We start from the raw sequence: 19,765 nt of genomic DNA, 5'->3' as shown, positions 1-19,765 counted from the left end.
ATGTCATTCCTCTTCAAGGACTGGTCCCGACTTGCAACATGTCCAAAGTATGTCAGACGAAGCCCCAGAATCCTTGTCTCCAAGGAGCAGCCTGGTTTCACCCTCTCAGGATGAACCAGTTTGTTCTCTTAGCAGTCTTCTCTTCTCCAACACCACAGCTCGAAGGCATCAATTCTCCTTCTGTCATCCCTCATCATTGTCCAGCTCTCTGATGCATAGCAAGTGATTGCAAAGACCATGGCCGGTATCAGGTGCACCTTAGTCTCCAGATGGAAATTGTTGCTCTTTCAGTACTTTGCAGAGGTCTCTGACAGCAGACTTTCCCAATGAGTGTACATGAGGTTATTTTCTATAAATCTGAGTGGTAAAATGCTTCTATAATGAATGATATGCTGCTACCACATTTCTTCCCAGTTCTTCAGTGACATCACATTTGTAGGTAGGAATAGGCCATGTTGGGAGTATTTACACCATGAATATTGACAATGGCTATAAACCAAGTTCTCCCTACCCTTTCCTCACCGCCACCCCTCAACCAATTGTTAAGCATTTACCAGTACATCACTGAGGTATTATTCTATTAGAATTTCCGTCATGTGGTTCTCATATTACATTTGAAGCTGAATCTGATTTTAAAAACTCGTTGATAGTATTAAGTGGAATAGTAAATAAATTTTTAATGCTGATCCTTATGATTCATATTGTATTGCTAATTTTCAAATAATTTAAATTTCTAATCTAATCTAGCAGCTTCTAGCTCAGGAAGAGAACTAGGTACAAATATAAACAAGAGAACTATTTGAAGAAACTAGGAATGCTATTCACCAAATTTAGCCACAATTATGTACAAACTCTGTGCTGAAAATCAGGGAAGATATTAGATAGTGCCCTCAAGGGACTCAGTTGAAAAGAGGTGACACAAAAACTATTGACAATATAATGTAGTAAGGGCTATCATAGAGATACTAAAACAGATACAGAGACGCTAACTTAGAGGTCAGCAAATACACTTCAGAGACAATTTGGAATCAAAGCAGGCACACAGTAATTGTTGGCTGAATGAAGGAGTTGACAATTACCTTGTTCCTTGGAAAATAAGTAAATCTGCCAGACAATTGGAGTGGGCAGAGGGAAAGCATTCCAGGCAGAAGAAACAACATATGAAGGCTAAGAGAGCTCAGCACATTTGAAGAATGAGAAAGCTTGATGTGGCTTGAGTGCTCCAGGGGTTGGGACTAGTAAGGGTGAGAGTATGGAGGAGGCATTCTCGGCCTCAAATCTCTGTAGGGCTTTGAAAGGACAAAAGAAGTTGGCTTGTTCTGTGTAGCCCTGGGGGCAGAGCTACGAGCAGTGTGGGAAGTCACTGAGAATCAGATTTCAGTTTAATATAAAGAACTTTCTAATAGTCAGAGCTGTCCAACAGTGGAATGGGCTGCTTTGGAAGGCAATGAGTAAGTTCCCTATCAGAAAAGGAGGCAGGCGCCAGACAACCTCGTGGCACAACAAGTTGCTATGTGTGGATACACTTCTTTTTTTCCTGATTAAATTCTAAAAGAATTTATGAAATTTCTTTTAAAGGATATCAGATAATATATGGACAACCATCTTCAACAATTCTACAGGAGACCAAGAAACTTCCCCTGAGTGGTTGTCAGTTATGATGAAAGTTCAAGTAGGGAACTGAAGGTAGTCCTATGGAAGAAAAATGTCTTCTTTTCAAAATTACTGAGGTGGTCATTTATTTCACGTAGCAATTATCCACTCAGTGTCTTTTGAGCGCCACTTTGCCAAGTGCTGAAGACACAGACATAAATGTAGGGCATAGGGTGTGAGCCATTTGCCCTCATAGTTGAACACTGTGTTGCTTCAAACTCATAGTGCCTCTGTGAGAACTGCCTTATGAGGTTTCCTAGTCTAGTCTGCAGAGACAGATTGCCAGGGAACAGATCACCAAGTCTTTTCTCTTGTGGAGTGCCTGGTGGATCTGAGGCACTAATCTATGGCTAGTAGCTGAATGCAGTAATGTCTGTGCCATGAGGCTTCTTCACAGTTGAGATGTTGTTATGTGCCATCAAGTTGGAATTGACTCGCCAGCTGGTTTTCTAAAGTTGAAAATCGCATGAGAGGAGATTGCCTATCTTTCTCCCACAGAGCAGCTGGTGGATTTGAACCACAGGCCTTTAGGCTGGCAGTACAGTTCTTTACACTCCAATATCTATAATGCAAAGTGTTGTGAAAAACACTGAGGGCCAAGAATTCACTGCATCTAGGGGAATAAAGGCTTCTAAGTGGAAGTGACTCTGAGCTGACTTGTGATTTACTAGTTGGGGGAGGAAAAACACAATCCAGGCAGAAGAAAAGCATATACAAATACACTGAAGAATTAAAATGCTTGGGCCAGTGTGGGGAAATAAGGTCTTGGTGAAAGCACAGAGTAAGTGGCAATAGTCCAGAGAGACTTGAATACAAAGCTAAAAATTCTGGGTTTTAATGTGTAAGCATAAGAAGGCACTGATGAGTTTTAGTGGGGGGAAAGCGGTATGATCAATTTGTGAATATAAATTATCAGCTCAATTCTTCTAGTAAATGTGAGAGGGAAAAATATTGAGAGGGACCCTCAAGGAGATGAATTGACACAATGACTGCAGCAATGGGCTTGAGTTTGGCAGATATGGCAATGGCATAGGATAGGGCAATGTTCTGATCTGTTAGTCACAGGGTGGCTATGATCAGCTCAATGACACCTAACAACAGCAACAAGCTGGGGTGGGAGACATGCTAAAAAACTGTTTAGGAAGTCCAAGTAATTTATTCTGAGCTTGATAAGATGGAAAGAAGATGTGAGATAGTAGAGACTTTGTAAAAAAATTATTGTGATTTAGTGAAAATTTATGGAGCAACTTGGTTTTTCCACTTAACCATTCATATGTACTTTGTTTTATGACATTAATTACAAGACTCACAATGTAACCACACATCATTCCTGTGATTCTCATGTCGTTCTCATTTCTATGAATCCTTCTCTCCTACCCGTTCCTGTCTTTGAGTTTTATCTCTCGGTAAATGTTGTCCTTTTGATCTTGTATGCTTGATTGTTCTAAGCAATAAGTACTTCCCTGGAGTTCACCTGATAGATCTGCAGTGGTAAGACTTTGTCTCGTGTTTTTTGGACTTAGTGTTAGGAGATGCCTATTCCTTGGAAAAGGACATCATCTTTAGAAAGGTAGAAGGTCAGTAAAGGAAAGGAAGACCGTCAATGAGATGGATTAACATAATGATTCCAACAATGGGTTTGAGCATGGTAGACATTATGAGGATAACATAAGATAGGGCAAGGTTTGATCTGTTGTTCCTAGGGATGCTATGAGTCATAGTCACTCAACAGCACCTAACAACCAAAAGGACTCTCTGGGTTTTGGCTGAAAGTTGAGCCACAATGTGAGTTTTGCTCAAAGTATGACTAAAAGTTGTAGTCTTGGGAGTTCCATAAGTCTCTATCAGACTAATAAGCCTGGACATTTTTTTATTATTGTTATGGTATTAATTTTAATGAAACTTTACAGAGATTTTGGATTTCTATTCATTCATTGTTGCACTTTTCTCCCTGCCCACCCTTCCCCTCCAGTTCCTTCTTCTCTTTGAAAAGAAAAATTCTTTCATTGTTATACAATCCTTCCACCCCAAGTCCACTCTACTATGTAGCCTTCATTCTGGACTCCTGTCATGGCAAGAATACCTAATCATATATCCCTTTCAAACAGTTCTCTCTCATCTGCTTCAATGCGGTATACATAATTTATCCCATCTTTCTCAGTCTGCCCCCGAACCCCGATGTCAGTCCCATTTTACAACAGTGGCACTATATGATATTTGTCCTTTTGTGACTGAGATATTTCACTCCAGGGTCACCCATTTTGAATAATATTTCATGGGTTCCTTGTTTTTCAATGCAGCATAGTATTCCATTGTGTGAATATACCACAGCTTCCCTATCCATTTGTTTGTTGATGGGCACTTGGGTTGTTTCCAACTCTTTGCTATTGTGAACATGAAATTTTTTAAGTAAGATAAACATGTGTGGTTATGGTTTCTTTGGAAGCCTGGCCATTTTTATGTTCTTGAGATTTGTTCCACATTTTCCACCCACTCTGCTAGGACCTTCTCCTGTGATCACTTTTAGAGCAGTCAGTAATAGTAGCTGGATACCACCTAGTTCTTTTTGTCTCAGGGTCATTCATGGAGGTTGAGTTTTGAATGGTTCATTAGGGAAGATGGGATTTTTTTAAAGTAAGATGGACAAGCATGATGTAGAGGAAATCAATTTTCTACTCCATCTTACACTTGTGCACCACAGTCTTTAAACAAAAAGAGGAAAAGATCTCTGTCCCATTTCCTTGGGATGAACTTTTTTACGTGTGTAATTAAGCTCTAAATTTAACTCTGTGCTTCCTGAAACCAAGGCAAAAAGTAAAGTATGATGACACATCTAGCTTTCATTCTCTGTTAAAATGACACAAACTCAAGGAAGAGGAAGAGACTGGACAGAAAGGAATGACAGAAGTTAAGTCTGTTGTCCTTGATTCTGAGAGTCTGAATGCTGTTTCTGGAAACAGTCATTCTAATTGCTGCTCTGTTTCAGCCTGGCAGTAAGTTGTAAGGGGGAGACTAGCCTGTCCAGGAAGTTCTCTTCCACAAACAGCTAGTCAAGACTGTTCCACCCTGAAAGTCTGATTCCCTACCAGCCCACTGTTGGAAGTGGCTCAACAGTCCAGTTCCTCATTTACTTCTCCCAGTGCTCACCCTCCCAACACACCCTGGAGTCTCCAATAGCTCTGCTGGAGGAACTAGCCTGAATTTTGGAGGTTAAAAGGAAACTGACTGCATTTACCAAGCAAGTCAGGGAGAGAATTAGGCTTGCTCTTGATGGTGTTTCTTATCTGGACAGAACTGAACAGTCTCTCCTTTGTTGTTGTTATTAGATACCACAGAGTCAGTCTCAATTCACAATGAACCTACATACAACAGAAGAGACACTGGCTGGTCCCATACAATCCTCATAATCAAGGTAGTTCGAGTTCGTTGTTGTAGCAACTGCATCAATCCCATCTCATTGAAAGTCTTTGTCTTGTCCAATGATACTCTCCCAAGCATGATGTCCTTCTCCAGAGACTGCTGCCTCCTGAAAAAATGTCCAAAGTACATGAGATGAAATCTCACCAGCCTCGCTTTATAGGAGCATTCTAGCTGTACTTCTCCCTAGACAGACTGGTTATTTCTTCAGACAGTTGATGTTCTCATTCAACACAAAGCACAGAGCAGCATGGGGGACTGGAGGAGTCGGAGCCCTGCTCTCCAGTGCTCATTGGAGATAACTGATCATTGTCACCACTGCTAGAGAGGTGTGGGCCTCACCTGCAGACTAAGAGGAGAGTATATCCTCCCACAGGAGACAGATGAGAAAAGCGTGGAAAGTTCAGAGGATTCAGCTGGGTTGGACTTCAATAGGGGAATGGAGGGTCCATGCAGACAGCGGAACTGTGAAGGGCATTCTCTGCCCGACAATTATGACTCTTTCTCCCTGAGTCTTCAGTGTGTTGATGTTCACTATCTCCTCTGATTTTTCACAAACTGTTTTGACTATAAGAAAACTCTTTTAGAGGTCCAGAAACAGAGACACAAGTGTCCTGATTCCATCTGGATGCTGAGTTCTGTGCAAGGGTTGATAGCCTAGCATCCTGCCCTAAGAGCCTCCCACTTCTCAACATTCCCTTCCTCCCGCCGACCCTGGTATCTCCTCCTAAACCACAGGGAAGTCCCACCTGAATCATCACAGGGTTCTCTCCTCCTGAGCTCTGGGCGTCGCGGACAGGCAGGGGTTAAAAACCCATGGCCCAAGTGGCCCCTTCCCCCTCCGTAGCCCCCTCTCCCCCTCCCGGCGCCGCGCCTGGGGCGTCCGTCCCGGAGACCCGCACGAGAGAGGAGGAGAAAAAAGTGGGCCTGTTCCTCGGGTGGCCAATCCACCGAGTCCGCCGTGGCCCAGAGGAGGCGCCAGGACGCGGCTAGCGCCAGGCCGGGCTGCCTGCTTCCCGCGGCAAAGTACAAATGCGCCCGAGCGCCGCGCCTGGCGCTCTCGGCGTGCACAGCCGGCCCGCGCTCAGCCAGCCCCGCGCCCGCGCCGCCACCACCGCCGGTGCGCACGCCGGGCCCCGGGCCCCCGAAGCCCGACACCGAGCCTGCCGAGCAGGGGGCGCCCGCCGCCTCCAGCCCGCGTGCCCACAACAGCCCGGTGGTCCTGCGCGCCTCGCCCCAAGCCGCGCGCTCTCGTAACCTGTGCCCTCTCTCCTCTTTCTTCTACTGCTCTCCCTCTCACTTTGTCCGTTTCTCTTCTTGCTTTTACCTCCTGCCCATTCTTCCTCCTTCTCTCCATCTCCTTCCTTCCCTGTCCCTTGTTCTCTTTACACCTTTCTCTTATTTCCACCTTGGGCTCCCTCCTCTCCTCACTGCCTTCCTTTCTAGTCTCCTCTGCTGCTGCAGCAGCTCTCGCTTGGTCTGTTGATTGCTTTGGGATACTGCGCCTCAGTGTCCTCTCCAGACTCCCCTCCGGGCTCAGCGACTGGCTCTGGGGGACGGAAGGATGGTGCCTGAGGTGAGGGTCCTCTCCTCCTTGCTGGGACTCGCGCTGCTCTGGTTCCCTTTGGACTCCCATGCTCGAGCCCGTAAGTAGAAGGGGAGACTGGGCAAGCAGAGGGGCCAAGGGAGCCGGTGGAACCCAAGTGCCAAGATGTGGGACCTCCGGCTGTTCTAGCAGCTACCTGGGCAGCACCTGTGTAGGGAGGGCTGGAGGCTTCTCTGCCACCAACGTTGAGCTGATTATTTCAGAAGACCATTGGCAAGACCCTGACACTCCAAGACTGCTAGCATGGGCTTAGTGACAGGGGTCTGAGCCCAATGAGGGAGAGGGCAGGCTTGCCATTCCTAGTGGAGAGTTGGGTGTATTTGACCTCAAATAAGGAGTAACTTTATAAACGAAAGGCTGTTAGTACCTATAGAAGGAGCATGTTGGAAGAAGTAAGTGCTAACTAGAATAGCGTTCCCATTTCTTTATCTCTTTTGATCTTCACAGATCTCCAATTGGTAGGTATCATGGATATTTTACAAATAAGAAAATTTAAGCTGAGAAAAAGAAAGAAATTTGCTCTTGTTTACAGAGCTAGAAAGCTTCCCAAAGCCCAAAGACTGTGTAGCACCAAATCCTCTGAGTTTCCCCTCTGTCCCACAGTGTCTGGGAGTGGCCTGGTTTGGAGCAATGAAACTCAGAGCATGACACAGTTGAGATAGATAGACCAAGATCGTCATCTTCCCACTCCCAGTTCAATGTCAGCTGGTGGGATTGGGTGAGTTTATGCTTCTGTACTCTTTGCCTCAGTTTCCTAATCTAGAAAACTTCCAGGACTGTTGTGAAGACTACAGAAGATTAAAGACATGAAAAGCAATCAATACAAGGCTGGTGCAAAATAGGTGCTTGAAAAATATCAATTCCCAAATTGAAACTTTTCGCTTTAGACACAGACACCTCAACAAGTTATCTACTCTTTCAGACTTTCCTAGCTGCTGTCACAATAGGCTGATAGATTCTAAGCCATTCACTTCTTGCAGATCTGTTAGGATGCAGTGAGGATGAAAAGCCAAACCACAGGTTCCCTTAGTGAGACGAGAGATTAGTCCAAGGCCCATCTCTCTGATAAAGTAACTGAGGCCAAGTAGGGGCTGTGGCTTGCTCCAGGTCTCACACAGGGCAGGGCTTCTGGTTTCCCAGCTCCCAGCCTGGACTTCTTTCCCCTCCACAGCTCAGTCCTCCAATCCATGTCTTTCTTTTAGCACGTGACTTTCTGGAGCTGGGTGCTGCTGGATTTTGTTTCAGTCCTGCCTCTACTCGTGAAGGCAGGGGGGATTATCTCAGGTCTAACAGCAATGTAAGTCTCTCAGGAGTCCTTGGTGAAAAAGTGATGGAAAGAACTCTGTCAGTGTTGAGTGCGAGTCCTGCCCCTGCCTCTTCTGAGTAGTGTGTCTCTTCAGAAGTCTCAACTCTATGAACTTCAGCGTCAGCCAAAGGGAGATACTAACCTATAACTTGAAAAGTCCTGATGTTCTGTAGAGTCATCTCCTCCCCTTTTGATGGCTTCCTTCTAATACCTGTTTGTTGCTTCCTCCAGGAGTCAGTGCAGGATGCTCTCCATACCTCTTTCTTCCACTTAACATCTCCTTCTTAGCCTCCACGATATCCTAGAATCAGATCACCTGGCAGGATTCTCATATTCCACTCATAGTCCTCTCTTCACCTTTCATCTCCTCAACCTGTCATAGTCTGGCTGAGATCACATCACATCTAGCAAATTCCCCCTGACTCTTGGCTCTCCCCTTCTCCATGCCTTCACTGACCTTAAGGTCTTATTGTGTCCTGCCAGTGTTCCATCATCCCCTACAGTTTTGAAAGTAGGGAGTTCTCACATTTCTTACATACAAGAAGAAAAGCTCTCAACAGACTTGTTATGGTGAGGTTGGCTGGCATTCAAAGGAAGATGTTCAGATTCAGAGATGTCAGAGCTAAAGGAGCCCTTGAAAATCATTGGCCTCTGCTCCTCAATGTACCTAGTCACACAGTTAAACTGAAACCCAGAAATAAGGACAGACATATCTAAGGTCATACATTAGATTTATTAAAAAGCCAGCAGCAGTTGCCAGCAAGTTGTTTCCATCTCATGGAGACTGCATGAATGTCACTGTAGGACTGTGCTCCTTAGAGTTTTCTTAGGGGGTTGGCTGGTTTTTTAAAAAATAAATCACAGGGTCCTCTGGGGTAGGCTTGAACCTCCAGCCTTTTGGTTAGCAACCACACATTGACCATCTACATAACCCAGGGACTCCTGTTAAAGAGTAGAGACCTGGATTCTAGTCCCCAATCTGTCATTGACTGTGTGTCCCAGACACTTTCCTTCTCTGAGCCTCGTTTTTTCTAGTGCTGACAAGCTGTGAAGCTACAATCCTATAGTCATGTCCCGGGGTCCCATTTGAGGATCTCTTATTAAGATCTTGACCTTAGTTTAAACAAGGTCTTAAGCTTATCATGGATGAGAAATCTTCTAGTGTTATCTTAGGTGTTTTTAGAAGTGGTACCAACAGATGGAAATTCTCAAGTCTGTGTAATATCAATCACATGGGGTGCCCAGTCCTGCAGAATGCCGAGGCTTTGCAAGCATGAGTAGCAACTTGCTTCCCAGTTAAAGTGCAAAACTAAAAACAAAGGTTATTCTATCCTTAGCTCTATTTCCAGTCATAGCCTGGGCTCTGATGTCAACACAGATGGGGGCTGAACTCCAGCCACAGGCTAAAGCCCTACCTCTCTAACCTTTGAGCACCAGATTGAACTCCAGTTTCACCTTCAAGTTAGATCCTTTCCCTCAGGCTGCATCTCTGATGTGGTCAACTGACCAATACTGAGCTCAGGTCCAGGTTGAGTGGCATATATAAGATGCTGGTCATTCTGTCATTTTGTGCACCAATCCCCTCTGTGAGGTTAAGAACTGACTAGTTTCTGGACCTCTTTTCCTGTCCTTTGTGCCTTCACTCACTAATTACCACCTCCCAGAGGGAACACACACACAGAGAAAGAGAGAGAGGAGCTTCCCAACCTCTACCCAATTCTGCTTTCAAGAAAGGGTCCCTTGTCACAGTAAAAAAAAGTCAGTTTCTCTATTCATTCTTCAAGTTATATGTATTTTGTCAATTGAAGCTTTTGTTCCCAGGTAGAGGAATTCCAGACACAAAAGCAGGGATGGGGCTGAAAGGAAGATGCCCACGGTATTGTGTGATGCAGAAAGCAAACCTGGAATCATAACTTTGAGGCTCCATCCACCAGCTCCCACCATGGTCCCTGCATGGTAGATTGCCTTACTCTGACCCCTAGTTTCCCCAGCTATAAAACAAGTTGTTTGAGCTCAAATTGGTGATCTTTGTGGACAGTTCCATTTTAACAGTATGTGATTTTAAGATTCCAAGATCCAAAGATATTGTTGCCTTGACTCTTGAGAATCTACACTGACCTATAGAAAAGGGATGAGTCTGCATGAGTCTGCAGCTTGGGATTTCTGGCCTGCCAGGAGGAAAGGGTCAATCAGATCCTCTACCTCTGGGAGACTGCGCCTGGGGATTATGGGGTGGTGGGGACCCTGCCCTGTTATTATTCAGTTTAGCCCCATTCCCATCTGCCTGACTAGATGGCGTGTGGGGTTGAGGGAAGGAGTGCTGAGAATGGGTCCAGTCAGGCCTCTGTGTGGGTCCTTGACAGGCGTTCTTTACCTCCTCTCTCCCACCAGTAGAGGTCTCTGCCTCACTCACTGACTCAGGCTGCAGAGCTGAGCTGGGCAACAGCTGCGAAGCTGCTCCAGCTGTTGCACCTGTTCCAGAACTGGCCTCTCAAGTTCCCCCAGCCGCCGGCCAAGGCGCCGGGTTCTGGGAGAGAAAACGTGCATCCCTTGGGCTCCCCAAGACTCCCAAAGATTGGCGTGGGAGGGGTGCCCTTGGGAAGAGGGTACAGACAACATTTCAGGGACACCTTTGCCTCTAGGAAAGACTCTATCCCAGAGAGGGCTGTTCCATGGTCACCCTCAGCTATCCATATTGGAGTCAGAAAGTTCTTGCCATGGCTCACCTGAACCCTTCTGTTTGCATTTTAGAGTCATTTCTTTTAGTCTTATCCTTTGTTGTTGTTAGGTGCTGTCAGGTCAACTACAACTAAGGGACCCAATGAACAATACATTGGAACCCTACCCTATCCTGTGCCAGCCTCACCATCTCTGATACACTCGAGCCCATTGTTACAGTCCTTGTGTCAACCCAGCTTGTTGAGGATCTTTCCCTCCTTCCACTGACACTCTCCACCTTTCTAAGCATGGCATCTTTTTCCAAGGACTGGTCCTTTCTAACAATATCCCCAAAGTTTATGAGTTTCACTGTCCTTGCTTCTAAGGAGCACTCTGGTTGCACCTTCTCCAAGATATATTTACTTGTTCTTTTAGCAGTTCATGGGATAGTCATTACTCTTCTCCAACAACACAACTCAAAGGCACCAGTTCTTCTGCCATCCTTATTCACTGTCCAATGTTCAGATTCATAGCAAGTAGCTAAAAAGATCATGGTTTGGATCAGGTGCACCTTAGTCCTTAAGATCATTTGGAGAGTGTTGATCTCCAACACTTTGGAGAAGTCCTTGACAGTAGATTTTCCCGAGAGCCTTTCCCTTAGGGGATGGATATCCCTCAAAGTGCCCTCCTCAGATCTGACCACTAGCATTAGAGTTTGTGCTGGCATAAATTCACAGTCTTAAGCAAGTCCCTTCTTTTCTCTGAGATTCAGTTTTCCTATCTGGAAAATGAAGGAATTGGATGTCTCCAAATGCCTAACATTCTCTAGTATTCTAAGTACCAATGGTCAAGGCAAAATAGAAAAGAAATAGTCCCATCACTGCCTTGTACCTCGCTAGACAACAGATCTGTCTTCCCTGGTTTCCCGACTATTCTTTCCTTGGTGGATCCCTCCACTCCTATCAGGAGCTGGATACAGGACTCAGTTGGTTCAGAGAACTGAGGCCTTTTTCCCTTGGTTGCCCAGCTTGGCCAGAAAAGCTGAGGATTTTGTCCCAATTCCCTTAAGAGGCCTCTTCAGTTGGGTGTCAGAGCCCAGAGCCGAGCTTATGTCTCAGAAGGGAGCAAGTTTGTTTGTGTGAAAGGGGGTCTATAAATAAATAGAGAAAGTATGGCTGTGTGGGCGTGAGGAGAGAGATGTAAACGTTCTCACATTCCTGTGCAGCCAGGCTCACAGAGATTTCCTGAGTTCTTGAGGGCTGGGGAGAGGCGAGCCAGGATCCTAGCCTCTTTTCTCTCACCCTAGGCCCTCCCTGTGTTATTCACCCAGCCTCCTGTCCAGCTTAGTTCTGGTTGCCTTTTCTAGCTGCTGTTGGGAGAATTCCCAACCACATGAATCAATCCTAACTAGCCCTCTATTGTTGTTGTGTACCACAGAGTCAGAATCGATGCATAGCGGACCCTCCCCATAGCAGACCCTTCAGCAGGCAGTTAATCGCATGGGAGGAGATTGCCCAGCCTTCTCCTTAGGAGCAGCTGGTGGCCTTGAACTGCATGCTTTCAGGATTGCAGTGCAGCTTCTTGCCCCTAGGCCACCAGAGCTCCATAACCAGCCCTCTACAAGACAGCGTTAGACAGCGTTTATCACAGCGTTAGAGTTTCAAGTCAGACTGCAGGATGGACTGGTATGGCTATAATTTAGAAGTTTTATTTATGTCATGAAATTGCTTTTCTTCCCCTTACCTGCTCCAGGCGCATGAAATTTCACAGTTTTATATGTTCTGTGATTTGAGTTAGCAGGTCCTTTGGGAGTTGAGAGGACAGGGGAGGTCAAGGACTAATTCCTGATAGCTGACAAGATAAATGGAACTAAGAAGTATTTGTTTCTTTCTGATTTGCATAAACTCCCTTATTGCTGTTAAAACTGAAGCCAACTCATAGCTGAGCGTCCATCAGGTTTTCTGAGGTTGTCTTGCAAGTGAGGTGATTGCTCATCTTTCTCCCCTGGAACAGTTGGTGGATTTGAATCACCAAACGAGTGGCCTTCAGGTTAGTAGCACAACGGACTGTGGATTAATTCACCAGAGCTTAACTGACATTTTCTTTGTCAAAAAAACAGACTTCCATTATTAAGGGCCATCAGTTGCCTCTTTCTCCGGGACCTCTCCCTCTCCGTGGACTCTATCCTGCTATAATTTACCTAATAAACTGTGGAGGTGCCATACTACATACTAACCTAAAGTGAACCTATTGCTGTGAAGTAGTTATGGATTCCTTACAATTCCCCATCAGGTTTCCTAAGCTGTAAGTCTTTACTGGAGGAGACGGCCCATCTTTCTTCCATTGACAGGCTGGTGGATTTGAACCACTGACTTTTCAGCTAGTTAATAGTATAACACATAATATGCTACACCATCAGAGCTCCTTGCTCTATCCACTATCGATACAATAATTAGTAATGAGATCTGGGCTTTGCCTTTCAGAAGTTCAGAGTTTAGTTATGGAGAAGAAATCATTCAACTAGTACTTCTAATTCAATGTAGGATGCTCTGGTGACATAGTGGGTCAAGTGGTGGGCTGCTAACTGAAAGATTATCAGTTCAAATCTCCTAGCCACTCCATAAGAGAAACATGATAAGAACCATGCCAATCCTGCTAAAATTTACAGTCTCAGAAATTCAATGGAACATCGTCATGATTCAGAATCACCATGACTCAAGGACAGTGAGTGGGTTTGGGGCTTTTTTTCCTTTTTCTAATCCGTTGTGAAGTGAGCTCTGGTGACTTAGTCTGTAGCTGCTAACCCAAAGGCTGCATGTCTCCAGTGGTTCAAATCTCCCAGCAGCTCCTCTGGAAAAAGACGGGCAGTCTCTTCCCATTGTGATTTACAATCTCAGGAACCTGCTGGAGGGTCAGTTATGAGTCAGAATCAATTCGACTGGAGTGAGTTTGCGTTTGAACCCGTTATGATCAGAGTTCTAGTGGAGGGCTAGACTCAGTTATGGAGTCTCATGGAAGGAGGGCTAGTGGTCCAGAAGGTTGGGGCAGCTTCACTGAGAGAGTAGCATCTAAGTTGGTTTTTACAAAATGAAGGGGAGAAGACAAACACTGGAAATAGTCACTCAAAGAAACAGTGGTGGGAAGGCACAGAAATGTGAAAGGATCTGGTAGGGTGGTGGAAGAGTGAGGAATTCCGCAAGAGGAGGGGATGCTGAAAACAGGGCCACCACAAAGAGTTTTGCTGAAAAGGAGATGGGAGCCAGCTCATGACAAGTTGGGGTGCCACAGTGATATCTAGAGTTTATCAGATAAACATAATTTTGTTGTTGTTGTTGTTGTTGTTAGCTGTTGTCGTCAGCTCTGACTCATGGCCACTCTGAAACGTCTCCTGGCTCTGTGACATCCCTGTGATCACTTGCAGATTGGACTGCTGTGTTCCATTGGGTTTAAATGTAACCGCTCTGGATGCAGTTAAGGTCCATCACTTTTTTTTTTATTTAAATGATTTTATTTTAAACTCTTTAAACACCAAAGAACAGAGAATGCTATCTAGAGTGAAAGCATCTTTTAAACATGGATGGTTATCTTCTTTCTGCCAATTGTTGTGCAGAAGGTCCATCACTTTTAGCCAATGTCAGTACAGGAAAAGACCATGGGCTGTGGCCTGTCTGTGGGGAGGGGAGCTCACACCCAGCACTTGCAATTCTCTGCATAAACCATCTTCACACCCTCCTCTGTACCTCTGCATTTAGCTCTCATTGTGTGAGACACTCTCCCCGCTTCTTTATCCCTTTGTTTAATTCCTTCAAGATTCAGCTCAGGCATCTTCTCAGGGAAGCCTTTTCTGAAGATTCTACCTTCCATAATCACAACACACATCAAACTGCATGTATTACATCTCTTTGTCTGTCTGAGAACTGACATGTGTAAGACTTGATTATATATATAAAGGGCTCAATAAATGAATGACTAACAGGAAGTAATATTCCTATCCTGCAAGTAAAAGCTGAAGCTGCTGTTTGGATTTTTGGATATCTGAATCCAAAGGCAGGATCATAACTAACTATCTGCCTGTGCCCACTTTAAGGGATTTTAAAGACTATGAATTATATCAAATTTTTTCTTTATTTATTTGTTTGTTTGTTTGTTTGTTTTTATTCTCTGTAAGGCCTGGAATAGGGACATCTGTCCTCTCCAATCTGAAATTTCCCCACTGTAGTTTCCCCATCCTCATAATTTTGTGACAGTTGTGAAGATGGCACAATATAGGACAAGATTAAAATCTACTCTTCATAGGGTTACTATGATTCAGTGGTACCTAACAACAACAACTACAACAGTTTTTCCATTATAGATTCCTTACAGGTTAGGTAACAGAACCAGGAAGTGTTCTGTAGGAAAACAAAACAAAACGAAACGTCTGAGAGAAGGCACAACATGACTTTGTCTTTGGAAAGGAAATGTGGGCACAAGTGATCTCCTCAGAATTGAGGGGATGAGACATGTGGTGGGGAAGGTTCAGGGTAAAGGCAAGACTCAGGTGGGAGACGGGAAGCCATTAAGGCCACTGAGGAACCAAAGGCCTGTATGGGAAGGGAAGGAGACGGGAGAGACAAGCAATGTCTCCTTCACAGTGTCACTCAGAATTGGCCCCGCTAACTCCCTAAACTGTCTCCACATCCACTTTGGATCCTGAGAATGCTAAGACGTCATTCAAACATCATGGACTCTTGAAATGATCCCATTATAGAAGCACAAAATTCCAGAACTGTAGGAGCTTATGTCCTTTAGAGTTGTAGACTCTTAGAAACATAAAATTCTCAAATCTTAGAATTTTAGAAACCTAGAACCTTGGAGTCTTGGCCTCTTTTCATGACGAATGTCTAAACTGTCTCAACAGAAAATCTCTAAAGATTGTAGTTCACCCCTCTTATTTTGCAAATGGGAAACTGAGGCTCAGAGAGGGGAAAAGCCTTCCTCAGTGAATTTGTGGCCTAAGGAACAAGCGCTCCTTCCACTGGCCATGTGCAAGGACTGGTGCTGGTGCCAGGACCACAGTAACTGAGGAGGCCTGCCACCTGGCAGGTCATCCCGCCGGCCTGGTTTTGGCATTGCCTTGGGCACTCACCTCCCTTAAGGGAGAGAGAGCTCTAGGCAATGCCACGCTTCCTTGTGCCTCTCACCTTAGAGGCTGGTAGAGTGGGGCTTGTGGTGGGCCTCCAGGCTGAGAGACAGCTTGCCAGGCCCCCCACATTCTCAGCCTCTGCCAGGTCTGTAGGTGGGGGGAGGGGACCTCCTGGCTTGGGCACTGGCTGAGACATTCTCTGTCTTCATGTTCAGAGCCGGCAGCAGGAGCAGGGGTGCCAACTGGCATAGGGTCCAGGGCTACAAGGCTGCCCCAAGGAAGGTGGGTCAGGGTTTCTTCAGCAACTGGGCTGTGAATCTAAGGCCCAGGCAGTGTTGCAATCAGCCTCCTCCCTTGTGGGGGGAAGGGACAAGGAAGAAAGACATTATTATTCACTCCTTGGAGAGTTGGGCTGGCTCTGACAAGCACCCCAGCTGGGCCCGTGTCCCACCCTTTCTGCCAGCAGTGGCTGAGAGATAAACACAGTGCATTTGATACAGGCCAGCCGGGGCCTTGCTGGAAATGGGATCTGCTGTCTAATCCCTCCTCCTGCTCAACTTTGGGGGGCAGGAAGGGAGTGGGGTGGGGACTAAGCTTATCCTTCTGTGGTCTTTAGAAGCTATCAAAGTCCAGATTCTAAGGGCATCATGGCAGTGCTCTCCAGTCTGTCTTCTGAGTGACCCAAGAGGGCAGAGCGAGAGGAGTGTGAAAAGCCAGAGGCAGAGAGATTTCAGGTAATAAAGAAGATTTTCTGTCAGCTGGTGATGTTCCATAACTTCCTCTACTAGGGACAATGTGCTCTGGGGCTACCACATGTGCAATGTGCCCTACCACTGACTGACAGTGTGGTTCCTTTGAACTAATACACTGCTTCTTAGAGAGAGCTCTCGGGTGGCCTAGTGGTGAGGAGTTATACTACTAACCCAGAGACAAGTAGTTCAAATCTACCATCTGTGCCCCAAGAGAAAGATAGAAAATCTCCTCTTCTGCAATTTACAACTTCTGAAAATCTGCTGGTTTTTAGTTATAAATTGGTTCTGATTTGACAGTGCATAACAACACAATCAACATTCTAAGATTCTGTGTTTCAAAGTCCTAGAGAATAGGATTCAGAAAAATGGTAAGAGTCTAATGCATATGAAGTTTGTATTCAGACAAATATAAAAATAAAAAGAAAGTATAAGACTCAATATTTTCAAGATCTTTGACCCTAGAAAGTGGGAACCAAGAGTCATAAAAGGTAACTTCTAGATTCTAAAAATGATAGGAATATACCAAAAGCACAGGGAGCTCTGGTGGCCTCATGGGTAAAGAGATGCTCTGCTAACCCAAATGCAGACAGTTTGAATCTTCCAGCTACTTCTTGAGAGAAAGATGGGCAATCTCCTGTGTGATTTACAGCCTCTGAAAACTCACTAAAGAACCACCTACTAGTCAGTTCCAAGTCGTCACATAACAACACCAAAAACACCATCACCCAGTTGATTCTGGGTTTCTGCAGCTGTACATCCATGTGGAGGAGACTGTCCATTGTTCTTCCAAGGAATGACTGCCAGCTGAACCTTTTAGAGCAGCACCCAGACCGTGTAACCCACTATGCCATTGTTGTTGTTCTTCTTGTTAAGTGTCATCAGGTCAACTATGACTCATAGTGACCCTGTGATCCATGGATCTGAACCTTGCCCATCCTCATCATCTCTGACATACTCAAGCCAACCATTACAGTCACTGTGTCAACCCAGCTCACTGAGAGCCTGCCTCCCATTCTCTGACCCTCCACCTTTCCAAGCATGACATCCTTTCCCAAGTATGGTCCCCTTCTAACAACATGCCCAAACTATATGAGACAAAGTTTTACTATCGTTGCCTCCAATGACCTGGATGCCCCTTTAGGGCGCGTTAAAAAACACTCATTGTCACTAAGTCCAACTTTTTATAACCTTCCACTGGGTTTCCAACACTATCACATCTTTACTGGAGGGGACTGCCCATCTTTCTCCCATGTGGCAACTGGTGGATTAAAATTGCTGACCCTTGGGTTAGCAGTCCAACACACTATGCATATACCACGAGATGTTAAGTGGTAACAGGGGTCTAAAAAAGAAAAGTGGGCAATGGGTGATAGTTGCCAGTGGACCAGAGAGAAAAGAAAGAACTCTGGCCTTTAAGCCCTGGGATTAGGTACAAAACTGTATGTGGTAATATGAACTGGAGAAGGAGCTCTGCTCTTTGGAGCTGGAGTTTTAGGTTCAAATCACCAGCTTGGTGACAAGTCACTTAGTCTCTGTGTTCCTCAGTCTTCTAATAATTACAATACTGCAACATGGATGTTATCATCTATTCGGTTGTAATTACTACCATGAATATCATTATTGTATCATTCAACTAAGCGGCAGGACTGGGCAAAGTAAGTACTTTATAAGTATTGGCCACTTTAATTCTTAAAACAGTAGCATTACTGAGATAATGAATAACTCATGTAAAAATTTCAGCCCTGAGAAGATGGTAAATGTTGACTCCTTCTCTGTTTTTTTTTTACAATTTTATTTATAACAATATCTGTGTTTAGTTGTTCCTTCTGTGTTTTTTAATCCCCTTTAATTCAACATATCTTAGTGAAGTTCAGTTTGTGTTCTGTGCCCAGAGACAGATAAGAGGCCAATCAAACCCAGGCCCTCCCAAGCACCATTAGAAACTTCTATTTCTTAAGGGCTAAAGAACTTTCCCACAGGAATGAAGACTTCTCTTCTGAAATGTAAAGCTAACCCAGTGTCTGGTGGAGGATGTTAGGCAGGGATAGGGCAAGAGGTGATGAAGCTAAACTGGAAGACCTGACCCAGGTGAGGTCATGAGTGGGTGAGAGGTGAGGGCAGGAGTGTTTTAGACAGCGCTCTAATAGTGCAATTGATTGACAATGAGAGATGGGGGTTTCAGGAAAAACAGGACTACAGAAAAGATATCTAACCCCTGTGCCAGCAGCAGAACTGGAACAAGAGTCAAGAGATTGGAGTTGTCATCCCTGCTTGGTGACTAGATTGATGATGTCTTTATCAGCAATATTTACTCTTTTGGGCCTCAGATTATTAATTTAATAATAATAACTAGCATTTAGAATCCATATTTATTCCCACTCAAAAAATGGTGACCCAACAGAGTATGGAAATTGTCAAACAGTATCATTAATATCACATACTAGAAAAATCCTGATGAAGATTATCCAGAAAAGACTTAAACAGTGCATTGACAGAGAACTACAAGATAGACAGGCTGGATTTAGAAGAGGCTATGGCACTAGGGACATTATTGCCAGTGTCAGATGGATCTTGGCAGAAAGTGGAGTGTTTCATTGACTATGCAAAGGCATTTGACTATGTGGATCACAATAAATTGTGGTAAACCTTGAGGAAAATGGGAATCTCAGAGCACTTGATCGTGCTTTTATGAAACCTACACTTAGACCAAGAAGCAGTCCTCAGAACAGAGCCTGGAACACTGCATGGTTCAAAATCAGGAAAGGAGTGTCTCAGGAATGCATCCTGTCCCCATAACTTTTCAATTTGTATGCAGAAAAGATCATTTGGGAAGCAGGGCTTTATGAGGATGAGTGTGGCATCAAAATTGTAGGGAGACTTATTAACAACCTATGATAAGCAGATGACACCACCTTGCTTGCTGAAACTGAAGAAGACCTGAAACACTTGCTGCAAAAGGTCAAGGACTGTAGTCTTCAGTATGGATTGAAGCTCAAAATCAAGAAGATTCTCACCACTGGGCCAATTGGCAGCACCATAATAGATAGAGAAGAGATTAAAGTTGTTAGCAATTACTTAGCAATTAGCTTGCTCGGATCCACAATCAATATTCTTATCACCAGCAGTCAGGAAATCAAAAGACAAATTGTTGTTATGTTGTTGTTATGTGCCGTCGAGTCGCCTGCGACTCATAGCGACCCTATGTACAACAGCCCTAAACTCCGCTCTGTCCTGTGCCAATCGCACTG

General features: G+C 44.8%; 1 protein-coding gene across 1 annotated transcript in view; it reads left to right on the top strand.

The window, feature by feature from the left end:
* Nucleotides 1-6,634: 6,634 nt before the first annotated feature.
* The window catches only part of CHRDL2 (chordin-like 2), a 38,677-nt gene continuing 25,546 nt past the window's right edge, over nucleotides 6,635-19,765 (top strand). The window contains exon 1 of the mRNA XM_006885580.1: nucleotides 6,635-6,716. Within this exon, the coding sequence (XP_006885642.1) occupies nucleotides 6,635-6,716 (82 nt within the window). The remainder of the gene's footprint in view (nucleotides 6,717-19,765) is intronic.

Source organism: Elephantulus edwardii, unplaced genomic scaffold (assembly GCF_000299155.1).
Source record: "Elephantulus edwardii isolate Elephantulus edwardi_28Jun2011 unplaced genomic scaffold, EleEdw1.0 scaffold00044, whole genome shotgun sequence".
Lineage (NCBI taxonomy): Eukaryota > Metazoa > Chordata > Mammalia > Macroscelidea > Macroscelididae > Elephantulus > Elephantulus edwardii.
Note: the sequence above shows the minus strand (reverse complement) of the source record. Positions and strands in the feature narration are given on the sequence as shown.